Genomic DNA, 24283 nt, shown 5'->3' on the forward strand with positions numbered 1-24283 from the left:
AATTTATTCTAAAATTATAATACATGGAACCATATCATGTCATTACCATATTACCTTTAATGCTAGATGTAGCACTGCCCAAGCACCAGCAGGAAGTCTGAAAAGGTTCCCAGGTTTCAGTAATGCCCTGAGCGCCCTCTGCTTTCTGCTCCCTCCTCCCTCTGAGTGGCAGATGCACCGTGACACCGTGTGGCGAATAGGCCACGGTGCAGCCCATCAGAACGCACGTGAGTTGTAACAGTGACTGTTTATCTCAATGACAGCGAGGCAGACGTACACACTGCCAGAGCAGTTACGCTGTTTACACACACGTCCGGCTGTTTGAACTACACATTAAAGTGTTTACTCTGGGAGTGGGTTCAGCAGAGTAGGCAGGAAAGGCTGTCAACTTAGCTGTGGACACTGTATTGGAATAATGTAACTTGCCATGTTGTTAAGCTAGATGGATGTGAATATTTATGGAAAAAAAATAAGTATGGTTTGACAGTTGAGTCAGTGCAGATAAAGAGAGATGACATTTAAGCGAATGCTTATTTTTGTTTGAAATTAAACATCCTTAGGATTAAATGTTGTCTTGATGACTGGTTTCCATTTGAATGTCAGGTACAAATCACGCTGAGTGCAACAGACGGCAAGAAAACAACTAATATTCTTTCTGAGTAATAACACAGACACTTGACAATGTCAAACTCATATATTATTTATTCCATTTAAATATTTGTCTCTGATAATATACAGATCTATCTTAAATAATACAAATGCACTGTGCTAGATCTAGTCCAAGAATGCCCGGGCGTCCATGCTTAGAGTTGAAATATATATGTATACACATCATCATCATCATCATCTTCATCATCACTGTCAGAGGAGCAAAGATGCTGGAATTCAAAGGTTTTAATATACCCAGGAGTGACTTCAAATCCTTTCTGCCCCTTCTTTTTTTTTTGGTATGGATTTTTTGTCTGGTAATTCCATTTCCAAGTGATGACTGACAATGTCAAAGGCATTTAGAAAAAAAAAGAAACACCCAAAACATTTTTTTAGACAAAACTAATCCTGTCAATACTGATCTTTCACGGACTTAACCACAAGGACACAGTAGATTCCGTCAGTCTTCCTAACTCATAACCTGGCATGTTGTCTTGAGTCTCGATACATGACACAGGCTCAGTTTGCTAAAACGTTTTGAGGAATGCAGGGGTAAGGTATGATGCTAAAACAAGCCACCATTTCTGTAAAAAGTGAGATACAAGAATTACGAGGAAAGCGTTATTTTTGTTGTTTTTTTTGTTAAGACAAAAACAATTCTGCTGATGCAGCACATTTTTGGTCAACAACACTGGAGCTCAGCATGATTATGATATGATTGGCAGGGACTTCTCAAATCAGCCAAACCAATGTACTGAAAACATACCTTCATATTGACCATTGCTAGGACATATTACTAATAAGTTCCATCGTCTCTCTATACTCAATGGCTAAATAAACCGCACAACATATTTGTAGTATACATGGGCGCTGCCAATTAAAACATGTTTAATGCAAAGAATCAAAACACATTAGTTATTGAGTTAACACCAATATAATTACGACAGAATTGTCTGTAAATGCTAACATTAATCTGAAACTCCATAACACACTAAATGGGCCATTAGTTCTCGTACGTTAGAGAAGCTACAGGACACCCTGTTATTCTGTGGGTTTGCATTGATGTGAGAAATTATTTTCTTTCCTTTCCACAAAGGCAACTTCTGATCTCTTATTTTCCTTTCTCTTCCACTTCTTTAATCTTTGTCACCTGGAAAGTCACCTCAATCGATAGGGGGGAACTTCAGGAAAACCAAAGAGAATCAGACTTTTAAGGAATGTCTCTGTTTTTGCAAAGACAGGCTGAGTCAAAGGCGAGACAGCTGGAATTGGAAGAAGGAAATGTCAGGAACTCAGGACTGTCAGGTTCTCTTAGTCTCAAACCAACAATGATAAAAAATAAAGGCACAGCAGACCATGTAAGACAGATATTTCACATCTTGAGCATTCAAACATGATTATCACCACATTATGACAACACCAGTGGCTAAGGTTGTTCCAGCTCGGTCAACGTACATGCTCGGTGTGCGCGCATGTGTGTGTGTGTGTGTGTGTGTGTGTGTGTGTGTGTGTGTGTGTGTGTGTGTGTGTGTGTGTGTGTGTGTGTGTGTGTGTGTGTGTGTGTGTGTGTGTGTGTGTGTATGTGTGTTTCTGTGTGGGGGGAGCAGGGAGTTTTACGATGGGATGGAAGCCATGGAGTGTCATGCCTGAGTGCATGTGAAAACACACACACACACACACGCGCCCGCGCACACACACACACACACACACACACACACACACACACACACACTCACACACAAACACGCACACATGCACACACACACACACACACACACACACACACACACACACACACACACACTCTGAAACGCTCCGAGACTGTCCCATACACTCCCCCCAGGCAGGTTAGTTATAAACGAGATACTGATTCCTTCAGCTCATTTTCACATACATAAATACACAGTATTTCATTCAGCATTTTATATATATATATAATATCCATATATTAAAAAAATCAGTAGCAGGTGAAGCCTTGGACAGAGTCAAACCTCTCTAGGGACACCTCAGATTAATCTATTAGTGCAAACTAATGGTGTTGGGGGCAACTGGGACTGGGCTAAGGGCAGGACAGAGGGGTGTGTGTGTGTGTGTGTGTGTATGTGTGCATGTGTGCATGTGTGTGTGTGTGTGTGTGTGCGTGTGTGTGTGCATGTGTGTGCGTGTGTGTGTGTGTGTGTGTGTGTGTGTGTGTGTGTGTGTGTGTGTGTGTGTTCGTGTGGGGGGTAGCACTGTTTGGATGATTACCTTTGGCTTGTTTCAGAGGACGGGGATGGGGGGGGGGGGGTGAAGGTAGAGGGGCTTAAGTGTAACACTTCCTAAAGCTTCACCTATTGAGTCATAAGGCAAATCACAGGGCCATGGAGGATTGGAGCATTAACAGACCACACCTTCATCTCATTGGTCGACCAGACATGGTATGAAGGGTACAGGATGGATGGAAGGGGGCCCCATACGGACCACTTCCTGCAGTGTCAGCCCACTGAACCCTGGGATATTTGGTCCTCCAGTTCAAAAGTCTCTGGTCACCACTACTCCCATGTAATGTGGTTGGGGGGATAACAAGCTGGGCTTCCTTCTCAGTCATGAACAATAGCAATTAAGGAATGAAGATCTACTATTTTTTTTTCCTTTTCCAAAATACAAGAAACCAATCTTTATAATCTTAAATTACTTTTCAAAAAATAAATACATTTTCTAACCTCTCATAAATAAATAGATCTCAATGCACTAGATCCAATATGGGACAATTTACACAAGGAGAAAGAATGTCAAGACCTGTAGTCAATTATAATTGTACCTTCACTTCTGACTCAGTAACAAGTGCTCGGGCTGGCTTAAAAAGAATTACTATCCACAAACCAAATAAATATATCAACAAGTAGGTTGACTCTCCAACTATTATAATATTATGGCATTTTGCATGTAAAAGTATTTGTGCCTCATATTTAATCTAAATTCATACTGTGTGACTCTCATTGTAAAAAAATCCAGAAGTCCAACGATGGGGATTCAAATCTGCCCAGCTAAGTGAAAGAGTCGTCAGAGCAAAACTCTGTTCCACGGATTCCACTTTAACCCATCACTCTTTCTCTACCTCTTTCTCTCAGTCTTTCACTCACTCAGACAACAACTATTCATTGTTGATTACCGAAGAAATCAGTCAACAATTTAGGGCCTCCATCTCAAAACACACGACCCTCTCGCATTCTGTCCATCTTCTTCACTCTCTTTCTTGTACCTCTCTCTCACTCTCTCTCTCTCTCTCTCTCTCTCTCTCTCTCTTTCTCTCTTTCAAAGCTCTCGTCACCCCCGCCCACCCATCCCCCCTCTCTCCAGCGCTACTGCAGGTTCTTCAGGAGCCGTCCGTAGCGGAAGTCGTAGACGTGGCGGCAGACGAAGACCAGCTCGGGGTCCACGTTGGCGGGCACGCGGCGGTGCGAGGGCACGGCGTACCCCTGGGAAGGCGGCACCACGGGGGAACTTTTGGGGAGACCGTCGGCGTGACGCTTCACCAAGGCACAAAATCTGTGAGTAAAGTAAATAATAATAATTAAAAAAAACAAACACAAACAAACAGTCAGTCAATAACTGGCAAAGAGGGTTTGTCTGTCAAAGACCCTTTGTTGGTGGTAAGAAAAGATGGGGGGAGGCTGGACGATATCAGTCTGCGATCCGTCTGAGAGAAGTCTCGGGAAAATGGCACGGCAACTGTGACAGTGATATTGTGAGGCTATGCAAATTGAGTTTTTAAATGTCACACGCTAAACACCCCCACACTGAGATCACAATTGACTTGAAGAGTGCTTTTATCCTGGGGTTTACGATGTTGATCTGCGCAGAAAGAGAGGGAGAGAGGGGGGGAGCCACTTACCTACAGTACTGAGCTAAAGTCAACACGTAGCACTTGTCTTCAATGCAGGCCACGCTATTTTCATCCTGATGGCGGGACGCAAAAATCTCATTCTGATGAAAGAGAGAGGGAGATAGAGAGAAAAATGGGAAAAAAAAGTGGAGAGAGAGAGATTACATATATAAAGAGCCAAAAGAGGAGCAGAGAGATGGAATGTGAAATAAAAATAGGAAAAATGAAAAATCATTAAAGAACGAGAAAAACTTCAAGCAGATTAATCGATTAAAAAATCATAGATTAATTACTTTCCCCAGTAATTACTTAACACGACTTCATTAATTCTAGCTAGAGAGCTTTTATAATCCGTTAGAAGTAAGTACTACCCCTAAGCACATATTATTAACATCTGTGAGTAAGAGGGAACACAGCCATTAAAACCCAACATTCTTTAACACTTACAATTAAAGAACACAGAACACATACTGTATATATACGTGCACCGAGCTGCCTAATATTAATCGCACAATTATACACATAAGACGTTACATCCATTGAGAACAGGGAGCAGCCAACCATTACATTACGCTATGTTCTGCTCATGCTTAGCAGATGTGGAATTCCAGAGTTCATTCGTTGGCCATGTCATTTGCAGCGGCATATTTTATAGTGTGAGTGTGTGTGTGTGTGTGTGTGTGTGTGAGTGTGAGAATGTGTGTGAGTGTGTGTGTGTGTGTGTGTGCGTGTGCGTGTGTGTGTGTGCGTGTGTGTGTGTGAACCTGCGTCGACATCCCCAGTGCCATTACGCGAGCTGAGACGCTTAAAGGACATTATCTGCACGGCACACAGAGATGGCGGTGAGGAAACGTTGGTGGAACAGCCTCTGGTCAATCAGAGATAAAACGCCACCAGCGCATTACCCCTTGTGGAACTGCCGGGTCTAAAGGAGGTCCCTTTAGTCCTTAATAGCTTTCCGTGGAAAAACACAAGGTCGGCACAGGCTGAGCCAATTGTGTTGCAGCTGTTTGCGTTTTCTCCCCCCCCCCTCCCCCACCCCCCCCTCTCTCTGCCGCGTCTCTGAATAGCGCATTTGTTCCTGCGGGCTCATTGACCTCACGGAAGCCTGCGCTGGGCTATTTCTTCCTGCACCTCAGAATTAGAGGAAGCCGGTTGTTTACACTGTGTTCCCATGGAGACGCTGCCAGCGCCGCTGCAGCGTGGTGTGTGTGTGTGTGTGGTGCGAGTGAGCGTGTGCGGACGCTTCTTCCAGCGCTCACCTCACAGTGCATGCTGGGATTGCGGCCCCCCTGAGTGTGCTCTGGGCGATAGTACCAAAACAGGCTCATCATCATCTCTCCTGTGGAGGGGGAAGAACAAACACACACACACGCACGCACGCACGCACACGCACACGCACACGCACACGCACACGCACACACAAACACATACACACACATACACACACATACACACACACACAAACACACACACACAAATTATCAAACAAAGAGTCTTTTATAATTTTAGTCATCAATACAATTTACATAGCCAGCATGCTACAAACACCATTACTACTACTGAACAATGAAAGTGGCCTCGCAGGGGTCCAATCCCCAAAAGACTCCAGCAAACATCAAGGGACAATCACTGTTTCAATCACACATCACAGCAGAGTCTCCAAGACTAAATACTACAACGTGTTGTGTTTAATAATAATACTGACCAGATTCGGGGTCCTCCCAGAAGGCGGAGACTTTGGCCACGTAGGGCAGGGACTTCTTCCTGGGGCCGGAGCGGAGCAGCACCGTGTCCCTGACTTGGATCACGTCGCCGGCCCTCTGCACGGCGTCGTAACACCTGCGCAGGACCATGGTCTCCTCACCCTGAGAGGACACACACACACACAGACAGACACACACATGCACGCACACACACACACAGACACACACACACAGACACACACAGACACATGCACACGCACACACACATACACAGAGACAGACACACACACACAAGGATGCACAGTCATACACCCAGACACACACACACACGCAGACACAAATACACAATTATGCACGTACACATACAGCAAATGAACACACATATATTCGCACAGACAAAACGCACATACACATAAATACAGACACACACACACACGCACACACACACACATTTACACAAACAAAACACACACAGAATCATAATCACACGGCCACACACACGCACACACATACAAACAAACACATTAGTGCTGAAGCATATTTAAAAGCAGTCATGCTCGGGTGCAAACACAAATTATCCCTGCATTAACCTAATGCCCATTCAGACAGGATTCCAAGTGGAGTGTTTTTTTTTATATATATTCTCTGTGACTGAGGCAGAAGCAAATCCACACCCTGCTAATTGAGAAAAACCTACATACACGAAGCATGTTTATTTTGGTTGTTGTAGCAACTGTTTACTTTCCTGATTTCCATTAAGTAGGTGGATCCAAATAATTGCTCACATACGGCGTACACAAACTCAGCTCGGTCTCGGGTGGGCGAGACTATTTTAGAAACCCCCTGACCAGACGACTTAAATGTCAAAGCAAAACACAATGGCTAAAACGCCACAGCTTTAGAAAGTCAACCTAACCCCACAGACTTCCACTTGACAACACCGAGGGCCCCCTCGTTAAAACAAAAACACAAGAAGAAAAAAAAAATCCCCTCAAGCTTCTGGGAACCTCCCCAAGTCCGCCCTCAATGGAGCTCAACGTACCACGACAAACACCTCCTTCTCAGTCGGCACGCCGACAGGAAGCCATCCGTTGGTTGCCCGGCGACGCGAGATCTTCTGCTGCTTGCCGCCAGTCCCGCTGGCACTGCCCGGCCCCAGCTGCTTGTCCTTCCTGTGCGGGCAGACCCCCAGGGAGGGGGCGCTGTTGCGCACGCCGGAGCCCGACCGCGAGCCGCTCGGGGGCTTGGCGCTCTGGGGGCACTCGCGGGCCACCCGCAGCTGGCCCTGGGGGGGCCCGGCCGAGTCGGAGAGGGGCGTCTGGAGGTGGGGGACCGACTGCGGCGAGGGCGGCGGCACGCTGGGCATGGGGCAGACGGAGAGGGGCAGCGGGGGCGACACGGGGATGGAGGGGCTGTGCTCCTCCAACGGGTACGGGTAGTCCTCTGTGGAGGGGAGACGGGGAGGAGGAGGAGGAGGAGGAGGAGGAAGAGGAGGAGGAGGAGGAGGAGGAGGAGGGGAGAAGTCAGAGGTGGAGGTGCAGAGACTGAATGAGCGACATGAAAGGGCTAGTAGGGAGAACAACACGCAGGGGAGCGGCGTGAAGAGAAAGAGCATTACGCATGACTGCATGACCACTCTCTCTCTCTCTCACACTCCCTCTCACACACTGCCACACACACACACACACACACACACACACACACACACATTCTGTCTATCTCTCACGCACAGAAATACACACACACACACACACATTCTGTCTATCTCTCACACACAGAAATACACAAACACACAAATACACACACACACACACATTCTCTCTATCTCTCACACACACAAACAAAAACATACACACACACACACACTTGAATTACAAAAGCAAATTTCTAAAGCACACAGCGAGCCACAAAGATAATTGCCAAGAACCAGATCCATTGATGAAGCAGATCCACATAAAAAGGTTCCGTTTGTTTGTCCAATTAAAACAGCCTGTTTCCTGCTTGTTAGCAAGATTCTGAATTTCATTTCTCTCCAGTCACAACAGATAGCACATCTGTACAAAACGTAACCTCGCAATCCAAAGACAAAAGAAAAAGAAACTCTGGACGTATGATAAAGATCTCTCGCCAAACATTTATTTATGGCGGTCTGGGCACCCACAGTGCTGGTTGTGTAATATACATGGACAGATAGGCCGTGTGCTCTCATGGGTGAATGCCTCCTGCCGCGCAAAAAACCGGCCACATCAAAGAACAAATTAACGCCCCGTATGAAATATATGCCCGTTTCACGTGCCCCTGTTGCGCTAAAAGGTCAGCGCGTTCCAGAGGCTAGGGGTTCAAAGGTCGTGTTAGGTCAAAAAAGAGAGAGAGAGTGACGGCAGGCATGCGGCATGGACAGGGGGGCTGTTGACGTGCGGTGGCCAGGAATGCGACTGCGTACCCAGTCATGGTGGGGGGGAGAACAACTGGACTGTAAGTCATGGGTCGAGGTATCTGTATTTAACAAGTTTTTCACTTCCAACTCCCTGGGGCATCACTTAGAGCAAAAGGGAGGACCGACCGCATACTGAAAAATGATGTTCTGGCTGTAAATGAAAACACATATGGGAAACTGATACGCTTGTTTCAGGCCCGGGCTGCGCTGAAGGAAAGCTGCCCCCTCAGTGTTGTGATATGTGACTTTTTAAGCTTGTGTGGGGTTGAATAACAGTGTATACAACACACACACACGTACACGTGGGCATGCCCCACACATACAATGAGAGAAAGAGAGGGATGAAGAGGGAGAAAGGGAGAGAGAAAGAAAATGAACAAAAACATCCGAAAACACGTATATGTGTACACTCTCACACACACAGACACACACACACACAGACACACACACACACATAAACACACACACACACACACACACACACACACACAGGAGCACATACAAACACATGTACCCACACTGATCACTTTCTCAGGGGCTCGAAGGTAAAGCACCATTTATTAACCCCGGTGACAGAGTCAGCAGCACTTTTGATAGAGGGCACGGCACTGCGCTAAACACCAATTTCCACTACGTCCGGCGCTGGCCCTCCGGTCCCTGTGTGTCAGACAGCTGTAACACCACGCTAGCCTGCCCAGTAATCACACCCATTTATGAGGTCCTGGGTGCTTGCCGGCCCACACAAATAAAAAAGCCTGATGACAAATGAGGCCCAGATCGGTTTTCCCTCGGAAAACAGTGGAGACCCTGTTTCAGCAGTAACTGTAGGAATCAGGGGGTCGCTTGTGTCAGGAATACAGAGTCTGCACTGGGGGGGGGAAGAATAAAAAAAACAAGCAAAATAAAACAAGTTTAGGGGGGAAAAAAACGTTCATTGTTTAGCTCTGGCAGCCAACTGCTGTGGGTTACAGGGGGCGTGGGGGGAGGGCGTGTTTTGTTGGGAGGGGGGGGTGTTATTGCTGTTTTGCTGCCGAGACGGACGACCCGGCGAGATCCTGGGATTCCTCGCTAATAACAAGGGCACGATGCGGGGCGTTAGGAGGCCCGGTGCCTAGATCCGGGGCCGCGGCCAAGGGTGGGCTGGCGCGCCCCTCCGCGCGCGCGGAATAAAATGGAGGTCTTTAAGAGGCCACAGCTGCTGCTCCTTCAGAGCAGACGCTCCACAGGCGAGGGCTGGCCCGTGCCAACTACAACAACCACAACCACCAACCCCACCTGTGGCTGTTAGTCACACAGGAAAACCACCCATGAGCACAGGGCTTCTAGGCATCCGTCAATAACTCCGCTCCGGAGAAAGAAATGAAAAAAAAAGAAAAAAGAAAAAAACACGGATGGCTGAGGGCTAAGAAATACTGGACGCAAGCACAAAGGACAGAGGATGAGTGGTGACTTGTGAAAGAAGAGGATAAAGAGAAACGGTAAGAACACAAGAGCAGAGGATGGAGGAAACATGGAAGAAACAGACGAGGGAGAAGGACAGACGATGAAAAAAAGAAGAGTACGAAGAAAGGATGATGGAAAAGAAGCCCCCCGACAGAGGAACTTCGGGAACACAGTTAATAAATTCCAGAAGCAGAACCTCGATATCTACTCGCCAATCAATCTGTGGGTGGAACGCTGCCCAGGAGAGGCCTGGCCATTGGCTAGCTCTGTGAGCTAAGGCACACAACGCCGCCTGCTAGTGCTGACAAGGCTGGGCTGTTGAGTCATAGACATGTGGGACAGTGGAATGAATGCATCAGCTTGAAGTCAAGCGCACACACACACACACACACACACACACACACACACACACACACAGACACTTTTGTATTCAGACTCTGAAAAAAAGACAAAACACACACACACACACACACATGCACGCACGCACATACACATGAATAGCCGATATCCAGCTGATCAAATGACTTGCAGGTTGTGTGTAAATAGCGCAGCATAGTAGACCTGCCCTGCTAATAGTGGTGCTAAATGCCGCCCTTTACTACCAGGGCAATTATGGCATGAGGTATTTTATGCTTGTTATGCAGCTTGTGCTTCTGCCAGCAGACTGTGCATATTAACAGCTAGGTGCCATTTATTTATTTATTTATTTATTTTTCACTTCATCAAGCCATGGAGAGAGCTTCCCTTCACTTCCTCAAGCAGTCCTCTCCACTGGGATCTAACTTAATAAAACAGGAAGCTGAACATGCTATCTGGCCAGAGCCCTTATTTTCCCCCCCCCCAAATCCAATTTGCTCTCGGTGCCCTTACCCATCTTGATCTTGCGGTTGCAGCTGGAGCAGTCGGCGCTGTAGGAGCAGCCGCGCGCCTGGAGGCGCTGCGGAGTCCGGTAGGCGTAGGGCCCCATGCGGCACGTCTCGCCCCCGTAGCACGCGCCCACCGAGCTGCAGTAGGCCGGGTGCGGGATGCCCGGCGGCGGCGGCGGAGGTGGCGGGCGTGACATGGAGGACGGCGGCATCAGCTTGGGCCTCTGCCTCTGTCTGTCTCTGTCTCTGTCTCTGTCTGTGCTGCACAGCGTGATGGGGGCCACGGAGGCGGGCGGGTAGGGGACCGGCGGGGCGCTGATGGGGGGCGGCGAGGACGCCCCGTGGTGGGCGATGTGCACGTAGTAGCCCGAGTAGCACTGGTACGGGTGGGCGTTGATGGCCAGCGTGGCCGGGTGCGCCAGGAAGCCCTTGACCGGCGGCAGGGAGCGCTCGTCCGCCTCCGAGTACCGAGGCTTCTGGTCCAGGAACAGCGCCAGCCGGTGGCAGTACTCCACCGAGCGCTCCGGCGAGCAGCAGTAGTACGGGGGGTTGACCTCCGCCTCCGTCTGCTCCTCCTTCACCTGCTTCAGCGGGTAGCTCAGCATGGAGCGGCACTGGAAGCCCGGCCGGATGAAGCCGTGGCCCCCCGCCGGGCCTTCCCACAGCGCCTCCTGCTGGTAGGCCTCCTTCTTGCAGAGGCTGCAACACCTCTGAAGCACCTGCTGCTGCGGCTGCTGCTGTTGCTGGATAGGAGGGTGGTGCAACTTGTGCCGATGCTTTTGCGATTTGGATACGTGATGGTGATGGTGGTGGTGGTGGTGTTGCTGCTGCGGCTTCAGTTGCATTTGTTGTTGTTGCTGTTGCTGCTGCTGCTGCTGTTGATGTTGTTGTTGTTGTTGATGCTGTTGTTGTTTACCTCGCATGGTTCCACCCCCCTGCTTGCCGTCGGTCTTGCCACGCCGCTTGACTCCGGCGGACGTGCTGGTGAGCTTGAGCAGGGCGGCGGCGTTCAGGCCGGCCAGGCGGCGCGGCGTGGGGCTGTCCAGACTCGGCCGGTCGGCTTCCTCCGCGTCCAGCTTGGCCTTTTTGTGTTTCTTGGGACTCTGACACCCCTCGGAGTCTGGCGTCCGCTTCCTGCCGTGGGCTGCCCTTTTGGAGCCGCCCGCTTCCTTGGCCGGGTCTTTGGCCAGATTAGCGCATTCCCCTTTCAAAGAGGAGCACTGCTGCTGCTGCTGCTGCTGCTGCTGTTGTTGTAGCTGTAGCTGCCGCTGTTGCTGTCTCTTTGCAAGTCTGGCCGCCTGCCGAGGGTCGTCTCTGTCCAAAAGCAGGCTGTTGACCGCCTCGGCGTTGAGCGAGGCCAGCCTGCGCTGGCGCGGCTCCGGGGTCAGCTGCGCGGGCACGCATAAGGCAGGTAACTCCGCTTTGGGGGGTTTGTTTTTTGGTAGTTGCGCTGGCCGTTGCGGTGGCGTTTGCGGCGGCAGAAGGGATGGTGCCCGCGGCCGGTAGCAGGCTTTGCAGCCCTTCTTTCGGCACTTGCAGGGCTTGGTCCTCCCTCCCGACCGCTCGCCACCGCCGCCGCTCCTTGGCTTGTTGCCCCGGCCCCTCCGGTGCCTGTCCCCGGCGGCCGTCTGGCCCTCGCTCTCCTCCAGCCGGGTGAGCACCACGCTGCAGTTGCGCGTGCCAAGGTCGCCCAGGCCCAGTCGGCCCCGCAGAGGGTACATCTTCCTGTCCAGCTCGGCGCTCATATCCTTCGCCTCCTCCCGCTCTCGCTCTTTGGCCCGACTCTGTCGGAGCTTGGCCTTGGCCTTGGTCTTGGTCGGGGTCCGCTGCCCGTGCCTCGGGCTCTTGGGCCAGATGCGGCCCATGGTTTCAGCATGTGTGAGGCTGCCCACCTGGTCCCAGTGTTCACTCCAGTGTCGCCACAGAGGTGCCCTCTGACGCGCATGGGTCATCACACGCTTCCATTCAGATCCTGCTGAGGGGAAAATCGAGAAGGAAAGAAAGAAAAAGAAAAAAAAACCCATCACAGTTCAGCACATATTTGAGGGCATTATCTAACCAGCCAAAACACTGAATCCACACTGTAACCGGAGCAGAGTGGTCTCTCACAAAACTAAGCAGTATGACTTTTGTAAATGGATTTTTTGGCCTGTATACTTTTACTCCCTGATTGTTCTGAGAATAGAGAACGAGTTTGTCACAATTGCAAAGAAAACGTCCATTCGTTCATGTTAATTTAGCGGTTCGACTAAGCACATGGCTTGCCTCCACCGGCTTCCAAGAAGGTGATTATGGGATTCCTGAGGTCGCCACAACTGCATACACAATGGATGAATTGTACAGTAGTGTACCTTAATGGCAACGCAAATTACAAACCTATGATTACCGCAATTATCTGGCAGACTCAGACTTTGAACTCGAAAGAGACGGTTAGATTTCATAGCCTGTTTTGAGGGTTTCCAGAAAACATAAAGGTGGGAAAAAAAACTTCTTGAGAGATCATTCCTTCCCCCATGGAGATAATGGACACAAATACAGACAGTTGTTACACTGCAGCGGACAGTAACAGATATAGCAATCACAGAAATGATTGAGACATTCAACTTCATCGCCATCTTCTTACTCTTTCACATCAATCCTGTCCGTCATTTATGACGACAGCAGCATGCAAGGAAACAGTAAGCTTGGCGTAATCACAACTCCAAGATCTCAGGGAACCCAATTTCACCGTACCCTTGACTTTGACCCCATTTTCAAGTTGCCTTAAAGAAAAGCGGTTAAGCCTCTTCTTTAACACCTACTGTGCCAGAGGCCCCTAGTCATTATCCTAACCTCCCTCGCTGCTTTGAACTTTAGGTCAGACCTTGAGAACAAGCCTTAACCCTCCTGACTTCCTGAGGCGGCTGGGACCTCAGGGATGAGAGTATCAAGGAACTCCCCAGGACTTCCTTCTGGCACAGACGGCGGTTGTAAATCCAGGGGATCTATCATAAATACAACATGATGCTTGTCATTGTGACAGTTTGTCAGCACATGACAAATGGTCGAACTCTTCCCATAAAGCTCACGGCTTGTCATTCAATGCCTTCTGCCAGGCCTTGCCAAGTGACATAAAAAAGAAGACTGCTATGGGAATTTAAGTTATCAGCTGCATCTGTATTTAAACGGTAATGACAGCCACAGAGAAATGTTTGTGGTATATTTCTGCAGGGATGTTTCTGGGAATCTTTTTTTCAATAGATTCCATCCTTTTGTTTCCCTACTGAACAATTACAGTGAGTTAGAATACAAAAGTCCCACACACAATAAACTGCTTACAACACAAGCACACGAATGTTAACGATCCTTCGAGCATCTTTATTTAACAGTAACACTCTTGTCTGTGTGTTAAAAGATATGCTTAGCAGGGGCTTAAACTTAGTTGGGTGTATATTCAGCTCTCCAAACTCTAATCATGTCTAAACAGCAATTAGCAGTTCAAACATCCTACCCTTCAGCCAAACACATCAAAGACACATTTGAAGTGTAGACTTGTCTGGAGGCATATCAAAGCTCTGTGAAAACTGCTCCTCTTCATTCTATTAGTTCGACATCCTGCTACACACCAATCAGCAGGTCTTGTGCTAAAGGTATGATGTGAACAGCTTCATTCTTAGAAATTACACTGGAAATGGCTGTGTTTAGCATTGGCACTGTGTAATGCAGTGTAACGTATTGCATAAAAACAATTCATTACACTTTGAGACTTTTTTTTATAAGCATGTCACAGTGTTCCCATTGTTTGTGTTTTGGTATGGCTAACATGATGTCACACCCTCCGGTTATGTGCCAATGATTAATGTGTTATGAAAATGAAGTCTATAGCAGTATTTCATACCCACGGCTTTATATAAAGTGACAGACGCAATGTGCTTTACATAAGGTGACAGTATAATCACCACACAATGAGAAGTGCAAGTGCTGAGGATAAATATACATCAGCAGGTGTTAACGCAGTTTTAAAGAAATCACAGAGACTACACACACACACACACACACACACACACACAAAATCCTACCACTACCACCACCACCACCATGAAACACATTAAAAAGCAAGGTACCTGCTTATAAAAGTGTGCAGTATAGGGGGTCTTTCTCAGGTCCTCAGACCGGGGACATAAATACTACTTTGGCATCAGAGGACTCTTTAAAGCGTTAGTACAAGAATGGTTGAAAGACTGCTCGCTGCCTGTGGAATGGAGAGTCCTTGTTGATGTGTATCTGATATTTGCGGGGCCAGCTTTATTTACAAGTAACATAATTCAAAATCAATTCTAGTTTTGATGGGTAGTCAAGGCAGACAACAGGTGTAATATGTTCAGACCTTCTGGTACCAGTGAGAAGGTTGCATTTTTGAATGAAATGTAATTTCTGCACAGCTGATTTGTGAAGCTGGTGAATAGACTATTATAGTCTAATCTGCTTGTTATAAATACACGGGTAGATTTTTCTCAGTCTGATTTTTATCTCATGAGATTATTGATATGGTTCTTAAAATGTAGATTGCTGTTCATGATTAAATCAAGATTTCTAGCTTCACGTGTGCCCTCCGAGACCGAGAAGAGAGAAATTAACCATTTTTTGTCTCTGAGCTTTTGAGCTTAAGAGCATTATTTGTTTTATTTGTTGATTGATTGTTGTGCAATGTATTATGCTATGTAGTTGTTCTATTTTCTTTTGTGTTTCTGTATAATCAGTGTGAGTGAGAGCATATGGAAAGTCTGGCCACTTTCCTTTGCCAAGCGTTAACTTCGTTGAATGCAAGGACTCTGTTGAAGTTTAAAACTATTGGATCTGCCCAGAGCCACTCTGGATCTGCCATAACCATCGCTAACGTTTGGTCGTGACGTATGTATGTCATGCTCAAACTAGCGCATGATCTCAACGTCGTCGGTCTCAGTTACTCCCTCTGTTTGCTGATTGGACCTGCGCATTTTTGGCTTAAGAAAACCAGCGAATATAGCGCAGACCCAGACGACGCACTGAAGGGAAATTAACATTGAGGAGGGCAGAGCCAGGCTACTAAGGATGAGCCTTTGCAGTACTCCAGACATAATGCTCATTCCGTCTCGCAAATTCTCCAGTGGACACAAAGAACTGACTTTCCTGCAGGTTTCCTGCAACAATTTTTTTTTTAAACAATGACAATTCTCTAACTACCACTATAAAATTACTTTGGTCAAACAGCACAGAGAGGTAGGGGCACAAGAATAGATGATTTATCTACCATAACTTCCTGATAAATTTCCTGATTATTAACCAAGGATTATACACTGATTTTGCCAAATTTCTTCAGCTACGAAGTTAATACATGGGAATTCATTTCTTTTCTTCAATCTTCTTTAAAGCTAGATCTGATTCTAACTTTATTGGGCACTGCAGAATACACTGGTGATGTTAATACATCGTTTCATTTTTCTGAATTGGCCTAAAACGCTGTCCTGTGGTATATACACAATGCAGATACAGTATATGGGAATATTACTGTATTGATTGAGGCCTTTATGTGTGCTATGGTAAGATCAACCTGACTGATAAATGTCTAGAAGGCTATTTGATATTAGATGATATTTAGGATGAGACTAGTTTTGCTGGGAAACAGCCGATTGGAGATGGGCCTATAATCAGTGCAGACTGCTCCATGGAGGTCGCTCATCTTCAGAAGTGTTTTATCAACAGCTGTTTTAAGTGCTGTAGAAAATATGCCCCAGTGAGGAGAGCTGGTTAGGCAGTTGAAAAACGTTTTTAAAATGTGGTAGGATGAAGAAGCAGTCCAACAATGTTGTATCTTTTGTTTAAGTCGATAGAGTCAACATGAGACATGGCATATATTATTAATATATTCCTGGAGAACTAGATTCTTTTATGGACCTTGAGACACTAATAGTCATTTGGTTCGTTGAAGACTGTGGTGAACAGCATCTCTGATGTTGTTGGAAATGGTGGATTAGTCATCAGGAGAGAAGAGGACTTCATCGGTGTTGATATTTCCATTAATGATATCAGAGACAAAGTGCTGTTTGGCCTGTTCCATTTCTTTGTTGCAGTCTTTCAGTGTATCCTTTGTTGATTTCATGGTGAACCTGAAATGTTGTCTCTATTCTGACTGGCTACTTGCAATTCCTAACCACTCCATTCTTTCACTGGGCTTTTCTTTATGTATGTTTTAAGTTTTTACAGGTAACAGGTTATTGCTGTCTATAATGCTTCATATCGTTTACTTGAGGTGTTGCACTGAAGTTCAACTGTTAGATTATTATTACAATGTAACAAGGGTGGTCTTGGACATCGATGAATTTCAACTGTTTTACAAGTCAGGTACAATAAGCCTTTTGTTCATGAAATCCAAAACAAAACTTAAGCTTTGATGAGGATGTAGATTGAAATGATCTATGTTGAGACTTTCAAAACAGACCTTCGATTCACCTCTATTGCAAAACCATCATAGTTGACAGTCGGGCCGGTTAAAATATTCTTTTGATTTCATGGATAATTAAAATATCAATTTGAAATGATTGAGGAATTATAACTCAAATCCGGATAACCAAACTAAAGCAGCAGTTGTGACTACACAATCGTTCCCATAAATTTCCCATGTCTCTCGATTTGTTATTCCTATATTCATATATCATATATTTTTATATCATGCAGCTTGTAAGATGGACTTCCATCTTCCATCAAACCATGCATTACTATGAAAATGCAATTTTATACATGACAAACCTTCAAACAAATGTGAATAAAAATACATTCCACTGCATTTTTGGCCAATGCAGAAATGCACCAACTCCACTGGTGACTAACTGCAAGTTCAAAGGTCTTGAGTGATTTGCTTGATTTGGCATCTCCCCACAAGTAGCACAAGACAGTTTAATTAGAGCCGCAACATGCTCCTGTTTAAGGCCAATTATCAGCTCTTCCTTCCCGACCAGCAGTCTCTCTTACATCTCGAGATCACTATGTACACACAAGACTCTTAACCATCTCCCCCAAGGACAATCACTTATTACACAATATTCTCTACCTAACACATAACATAATCCTCCAAAACTCCTATTTTGGCAACAGCTAAATAAATCCCCTTGCCTGCTACCATGTCCACCCCCCAACCCACCCCCCCTCCCCTCCAGTTCTGCACGTGTCACCCATCCTCCAGTAGAGTTCCTGGAGAACTTCACCCAAAGTGTCAGTCACGTCGCCGTGACATCCCACGCTCGGTAATTACGCCCCTCTGGTGCGGCACCAAGCAGAAGGCACACTCACCGCTCTAAAAATAATCCATTCACTCAGCGGCACTTTGGGAGCCGGCTTCTGGACTTGATGAGGTCATGTGTATGTCACTAACTCAAACTGACATTTTCCTTTCTATTTTTTTTTTTTCTTTTTTTTTTTTAATTTGAACTTGGAACCTGGAAAAAGTGCATCGCTGCAAGACCTGGAGTGTAGTTTAACATGAAAAGGGAGTGGTGCGAGTGATATAGGGTTCCTGTGGATAAAGAAACATTTTGCGGGACATGTATGTCTTCTGACATCTTTTGCGAGCTCAACAAAAGCCCTCTGAACAACATCTTGGAAGGAGACTTAAGGGCAGGAAATGCATGTGTCTATGATGTGCTGTCACACCATGTGCTGTCGTTACTCTAGCGATCCATCTGCAGAATTTCCCTAAATGCAAAGTAATAGCTCTCAACTGTGTTGCTACAGGCAAGATTAGCATTCAAATACATCAAATGTACTAGTGATGGTAAATTGTTTTACATTCTGTTCTTCTGTTGTTCACTAAAAAGGCACTTATGGAAATCTCATGGGAAGAAGTGTGATTTCAGTTTGGTCGCGTAAGGCTGAGAATTGAACCGAAACCATTTTTAAACATAATTCCCCATTTAACTATTGATTTGTTGAAGGACAACTTCACAAATACCCCTCTCAAAGGCATCTCAGGTTTATATGGCACCATAGGAAATTTACACCTGACTGCTTTGTCCTATCGACAAACTCCCAACCTCTGCCTCCCCCTCAATTAGTGGACACATTGTCCTTTGAAAATGTGATAATGGTTGGTTTTGCAAATAACCTTTAGAATGTGGGGTGATTCCCAGTAAAATCCACACAGCTCCCTCTACTGAGAGGAAGCTGGGCTGTAAACGCAAGCATATCCTCTGATGTGCCCATGCAATTACATTTCCTGTCGAACATCCAAGCGATTGGTGAATCAGACTGAAAGCATGATATGACTCAGATGCTTTTGAACGAGCATCAGCTATTCAAGCACAGTTTTTCAAAAACTGAAAAGGGCCTTGCACATCAGTGATGGACGGCAAATTACAGAGGACAGAAGGACATCACTTAGTTGTAATGCTGAAGCAAGGTAAGCCAATTACATCTGCTAAGGGTCAGTCAACAAATTGTATTTTAAAAAAGAAAAATGGTTCACTCATATTCTCATGGAGAACAGAATGATGCATACAGTAGGCTAGACACAGCATGCAATCAGCCTGACATTTCAACGTGCCCCATAACTTTGGTTCACCCTTATTTCCTCTCTCCCCATGTTGAGGACTGTTAACGCACTGAACCGAGAATAATGATACACAACATTGAAGAACTAGATTTGCTGTTAACAAGCCTGTACAGGAAATGCCAAAACGCACGTTGAGGGAGGTCAGGTCAGATACAGGGTATTGGATTTAGCGGTGAACTACTGACCCGAAGAACCCCCCCCCTCACAAAAAAAAAAAAAAAACTTACGAGGTAGCCTACATCCGAGCTTTGACATGAGCTTGACACTTACGCATGGGTCCTGAGTAAAACAATACATGAAAATATAGCAACCCCAGCGAAAAATGTGGAGAAATGGGGAATCGGGAGATGGCAAAGAATTACTTGTGGGAAGTGTTTTATCGGTGAGAGAAACATTTGACAGCAGCCTACACACAAGAGCTGTGGATCTCGCGTTGGCAAATGAAGAAGGCTAGACTGTTCACCCGCCTCGAGGAAAAGTCTTCCACTGTAAAATGTGATGTAGGATATAGCAGATAACGGACTGTGCGAGCTGAGTTTGATTAAACATACTCATGTGCGTGTGTATGTAGAAAAAGATTTAAACAACTTTAGTTGAGAAGACACATTCCGACAATCCTATGTCGGACCTGATATATTCCTCAACCTGGCGGTGAAAAAGAAGTGTCATCTCCATACTAGCGATGTCCTTCTTGGATTTGAACTCGGCAGGTGTTGGAAATTAGATGATGATAGTAGGCTACCCTAGACGCATCACAGTGTATTTACAACAAGCACAATTTGTCTGTCTATGTACTTTACGCAAAATATGAATAAGAAACGGAAGCTCATAGATACGATGAGCAAACCCTCTAGCACTGGGGGTGTTGGGTGCAGCTTGTGCAGGGCGTATCACAGATTTCGAATGTGCACTGAGCACACCTCGCCTTGCTTTGCCAATATGCTAATTGCTTTAGAACCATGCTAATAAAACACAAACTATCCAATTTAACGTCTAATTATCATCCTGGTGCGGCGTTGTATATTAAAAGCATCCCAAATCATTCTGGAATAAAAGTAAATGTTTGAAATACTGCATCGTTAAACTGATATGGGAGAAGACGAGAAAACCCATTAATGACTATATAACAATTCACAATATACCACAGAGCCAAATGAGTCCGAAATTCATGATCCCACAGCGGGCAACGACATGATAGCTGTTAACAGGATCAAATGTTTCTGCCTCGATACAGAGTAACAGCGATGCATAGCCATACAGGGCAAGTATGGTCTGTCTTGAGTACAAATAATCTATTTTGTTTGTGCTATTACAACATTCCACACAGAAAACACCCGGCTACCGCACACGGTCGAGATAAACACAGGATAAACCAGAAATGGATCCGTTTCATTTACCTGAGAACCCATGGGGAGCATCGGTTCGGGATTAATACAATTCTGACCCTCTTGTGAAAATATCCTCCTCCCTTCTGGGGAAATATTGGTCTACCGATTGATAATAGCGAAATAAATCACGAATATCCACAGCTGACAAGACACGTTAAAACGGTGACCTACTTCCGAAGTAGCATGCTCAAGACAATATTCATGCGCTGCATTCGCCAGACCTGCTGTTGCGCTGGGACATCTAGCTGGTAACACATCGTTAGATCGGTTAGAAACTGCGTGTTGGACACGGTGGTTTCATCGACCAAGGGACATTTGACACTAAGAAACTACAGCTTCAGCCTATATGTTCTCAGAAAACGCCAAATGCTCTTGGATGTCGGAATTTCCTCTGCTCGGTGCCAGTAGCCTAAAGCCCACTGCCCATGTCAACACCACTGATATTACGTAATCTACACCACTCTGTTGGTCCCACCTTAAACTTCCACGAGAGCCACGGCAAGGTGATGTCGAAATCAATATTGATCCAAAAGTTTTGCGCAACTAAGAAAGTGCACAATCAAGATAACACATATTCTTCCTGAGTCAGGTCCAATCGCGAATACCCTGGCTTTAGCAAAACCACATTTCTACCAATGGCAACAAAGGACCGTGTGACGTGTCGTTGCCCCAATGAAATAAACTACCAAGCTATTTCGCTTTTCCTCACTAATGAGTCTATGAAGAAATTTAATTTGATTACCCGCACTTCTTCCACTGTGAGAAGCCACCAACGAAGGTCTTGGTCGCCAGTGAGATGCGAGTTGAAATGAGGAGTCCAGAGGAGTGGGGGAGGGGTCGAGCGCATTTGGGGATATTCCTCCCTCTACTTTGGCTATCCGTCTGGTACACTCTCCCCACAATTGGATGGGTTCAGTTACACATCACCCCTCAGTTCACTCCATTATAATTAATGATAGTTACATTGGTGAACATTCCGTATTAAGCTCTTGACTCTGTAGTGTTAACACACGCTGGTAGCTCAATTTGGCTTAATGATTTTAGCCGGTATATGACTTTTGGTTAGGAAAGGACATGTTTAGAAACAAGTACTTTACAGCAGCCTTAAATATTAATTTAATCATCATAAATTGTCTGTTAAGTAGGCCTATTGGCACCGAACAGGAGAAACAAACGCTCAGTGGTCTATTGGTCATTTTAGATGTAGTATCTGATAGGCTTTGCGTGTAAATGTTTATTTGAAATGCTAACTATTGCATTACTTGGCTTAATAGTTCATTTAGAAAGATTCTAATGCAAGCATGACATGCCATGTGCGTAGGTTTATGGGACAGAAATTTGACCGCGCTCACTAGTTAACCTTTTGGCTAATTCAGAACGTTGGCTAGCTCCCGACACAGTCTTGGCGCTGACCTTAGTGCTGAAATAAAGTCGCGCAGCATAGCTTCGCTATCCACATAGTTAATCTATTACCAAGGAGTTTCATACGCAGCTGTGACACAAATTGCAAATGCGGCACAAACTGTAATCTAGCACGTACACTTACAACTACAACAGGGGTGCATTATCTTAGCAAAAAAATCGTGAGATATTGCTATTCCAAAACGTTCATCACTGCTTAAGTCAGAATATTAGCCTACAGATGCTGAATTCACTCACTCACGTCAAACAATAACATTGGAGGATATGGGTCTACATCTAACATGCTGTTAAATAACTTCAGCTAAATTATTTAGGACACTTAGAATAAGCGTACACATAAACGAAGAACACTGGTGGGTTATGTCTGGTGGTTCTCCATTTTCACCGGAGCCTCACCAGTGCATCACCACCTCAAGGACAAAAGATTTCACCTTGACCGCTACAGCATTAGAGGTTCTCACTGTGCCTCTGGCAGCCTCTGGCATGCAGAACTGTTCAATAGGAACAATTACGACGGGAGCAACTACACATCTGTCAGAGCTTACCATTCATAGCAGCTGTTCCTTTTAAACGCTTGATAAATGTATGAAGCAGAAATGATACATCTTTAATTTACACAGAGGATTTCAAGGGTTGCTATACGGAAGCTGTGACTACATCTACAACAACTACAACAACTACACCTGTCATGTCGTGTAGAGCAACCCACCATTGTTCCTTTCTATTTAGAAAAAAAAGGAACCATCTTACAGTAAAGAGCAGGGAAGATTACTAAATATCTCAAAATGTCCAGGGGGGCTTGTGAGTAAGAACCTCACACTGATCGTGAGTGACAAGGGAAGCTGGCGGAGTCATTTAACAAAGCCTGTTAATTTTTTGGTGGATGATCTCAACCTTTTGCGGTGCTGTCAAGAGGCACAAGGTGACAATCCGAGGGGATTTTGGCACACATTTATGATGTGTGAGGCAGCAGGAAGACAAGGACATGGACCAGACACCGGCCCCGGTGTTGTTAGAGCCGGGCCCGGCCCGGCGCGGCGCGGCGCATCTGACTGGCAGGATATTTCACAGGTACCGTGAAGTGCCACGTCTCTATGGCTGTTTTACATCATTAGTCAAGATGACAAAACTCAGGATGGAGGGGCGGGCTGGGTGAATGTCACTGGCTTTCATGCACTGAGATAGGGGTGGTGAGGACAAAACATTGAGTGATGGGTGTATGATGATCACACAAGGCGCTGGCAATGGCAGTGAAATGGCAGTGGCAGGCTTCTCATAGCTTTGTGGAAACGCTGCTTTTGTGGCCGCTGTCAGGCGTGTCTGCAGCCGACGACCTCTGTCTAGCCAAGAGCACAAAGGTCACCCACCTGACCATCACCCAAAAGGGGGTGACCGGAAACAGACACGTCAGCGCACACAGGTCTTTGACCTCATCTTGCCACTGAACACACACACACACACACACACACACACACACACACGTGTGCATGTCTGCCACCACACAGACACAAAGATACACACACACACACACACACACACACACATTTCAAGTCTCTCTGTTGCTAAAGCTACTGTGTGTGTGTGTGTGTGTGTGTACTGTAGGGTGGGAGGTGTAAAGAAAAAAAAAAAACATTTCCGTTTGGTGATCATCACGACACACACATTGACAGCTCCGTGCCACCCATCTGCACGCTGACATTTAAAGCAGCGACGGCCGCGGCGGACGAGGGAACAGATAGATATCGAAGACGCGCTGCTGACGCTCGCCCACTGAGTCACCCAACTCAGACGAGACGAACACGACATCTCTCCGCAAAACAACATAAAAAAAAATACACCTTGCCCTGGGATGAACTTCAAACCACACCTCAGTATCCCCGACCCCCCCCGCCCCCCCCCCCCCCACCTCAAAAAACAACCCCTGTCTGCCAGTGTGCCGTTAACA

The 24283-nt window shown here is 46.2% G+C and overlaps 1 protein-coding gene across 1 annotated transcript; it reads right to left on the minus strand.

Moving 5' to 3' along the window:
* Nucleotides 1-705: 705 nt before the first annotated feature.
* bahd1 (bromo adjacent homology domain containing 1) lies at nt 706-21723 on the minus strand. Its single transcript, XM_062522925.1, has 7 exons — nt 21659-21723; nt 10970-12940; nt 7262-7662; nt 6222-6381; nt 5776-5855; nt 4523-4614; nt 706-4176 (listed from the first exon to the last, which is right to left on the minus strand). Exons 2-7 carry the CDS (start codon nt 12915-12917, stop codon nt 3990-3992), a joined length of 2868 nt encoding a protein of 955 aa, XP_062378909.1. The 5' UTR covers nt 12918-12940; nt 21659-21723; the 3' UTR covers nt 706-3989.
* Nucleotides 21724-24283: the final 2560 nt, after the last annotated feature.

Source organism: Sardina pilchardus, chromosome 20 (assembly GCF_963854185.1).
Source record: "Sardina pilchardus chromosome 20, fSarPil1.1, whole genome shotgun sequence".
Lineage (NCBI taxonomy): Eukaryota > Metazoa > Chordata > Actinopteri > Clupeiformes > Clupeidae > Sardina > Sardina pilchardus.

Bases quoted from the DNA above. Each gene is read 5' to 3' on its own strand.
- bahd1 (XM_062522925.1), bottom strand. From the start codon at position 12,917: ATGACCCATGCGCGTCAGAGGGCACCTCTGTGGCGACACTGGAGTGAA. The intron at 7,663-10,969 runs GTAAGGGCACCG...TCCCCTCCACAG, and splicing joins CAACCGCAAGATCAAGATGG to AGGACTACCCGTACCCGTTG. The intron at 6,382-7,261 runs GTACGTTGAGCT...GTGTCCTCTCAG, and splicing joins AGAAGGAGGTGTTTGTCGTG to GGTGAGGAGACCATGGTCCT.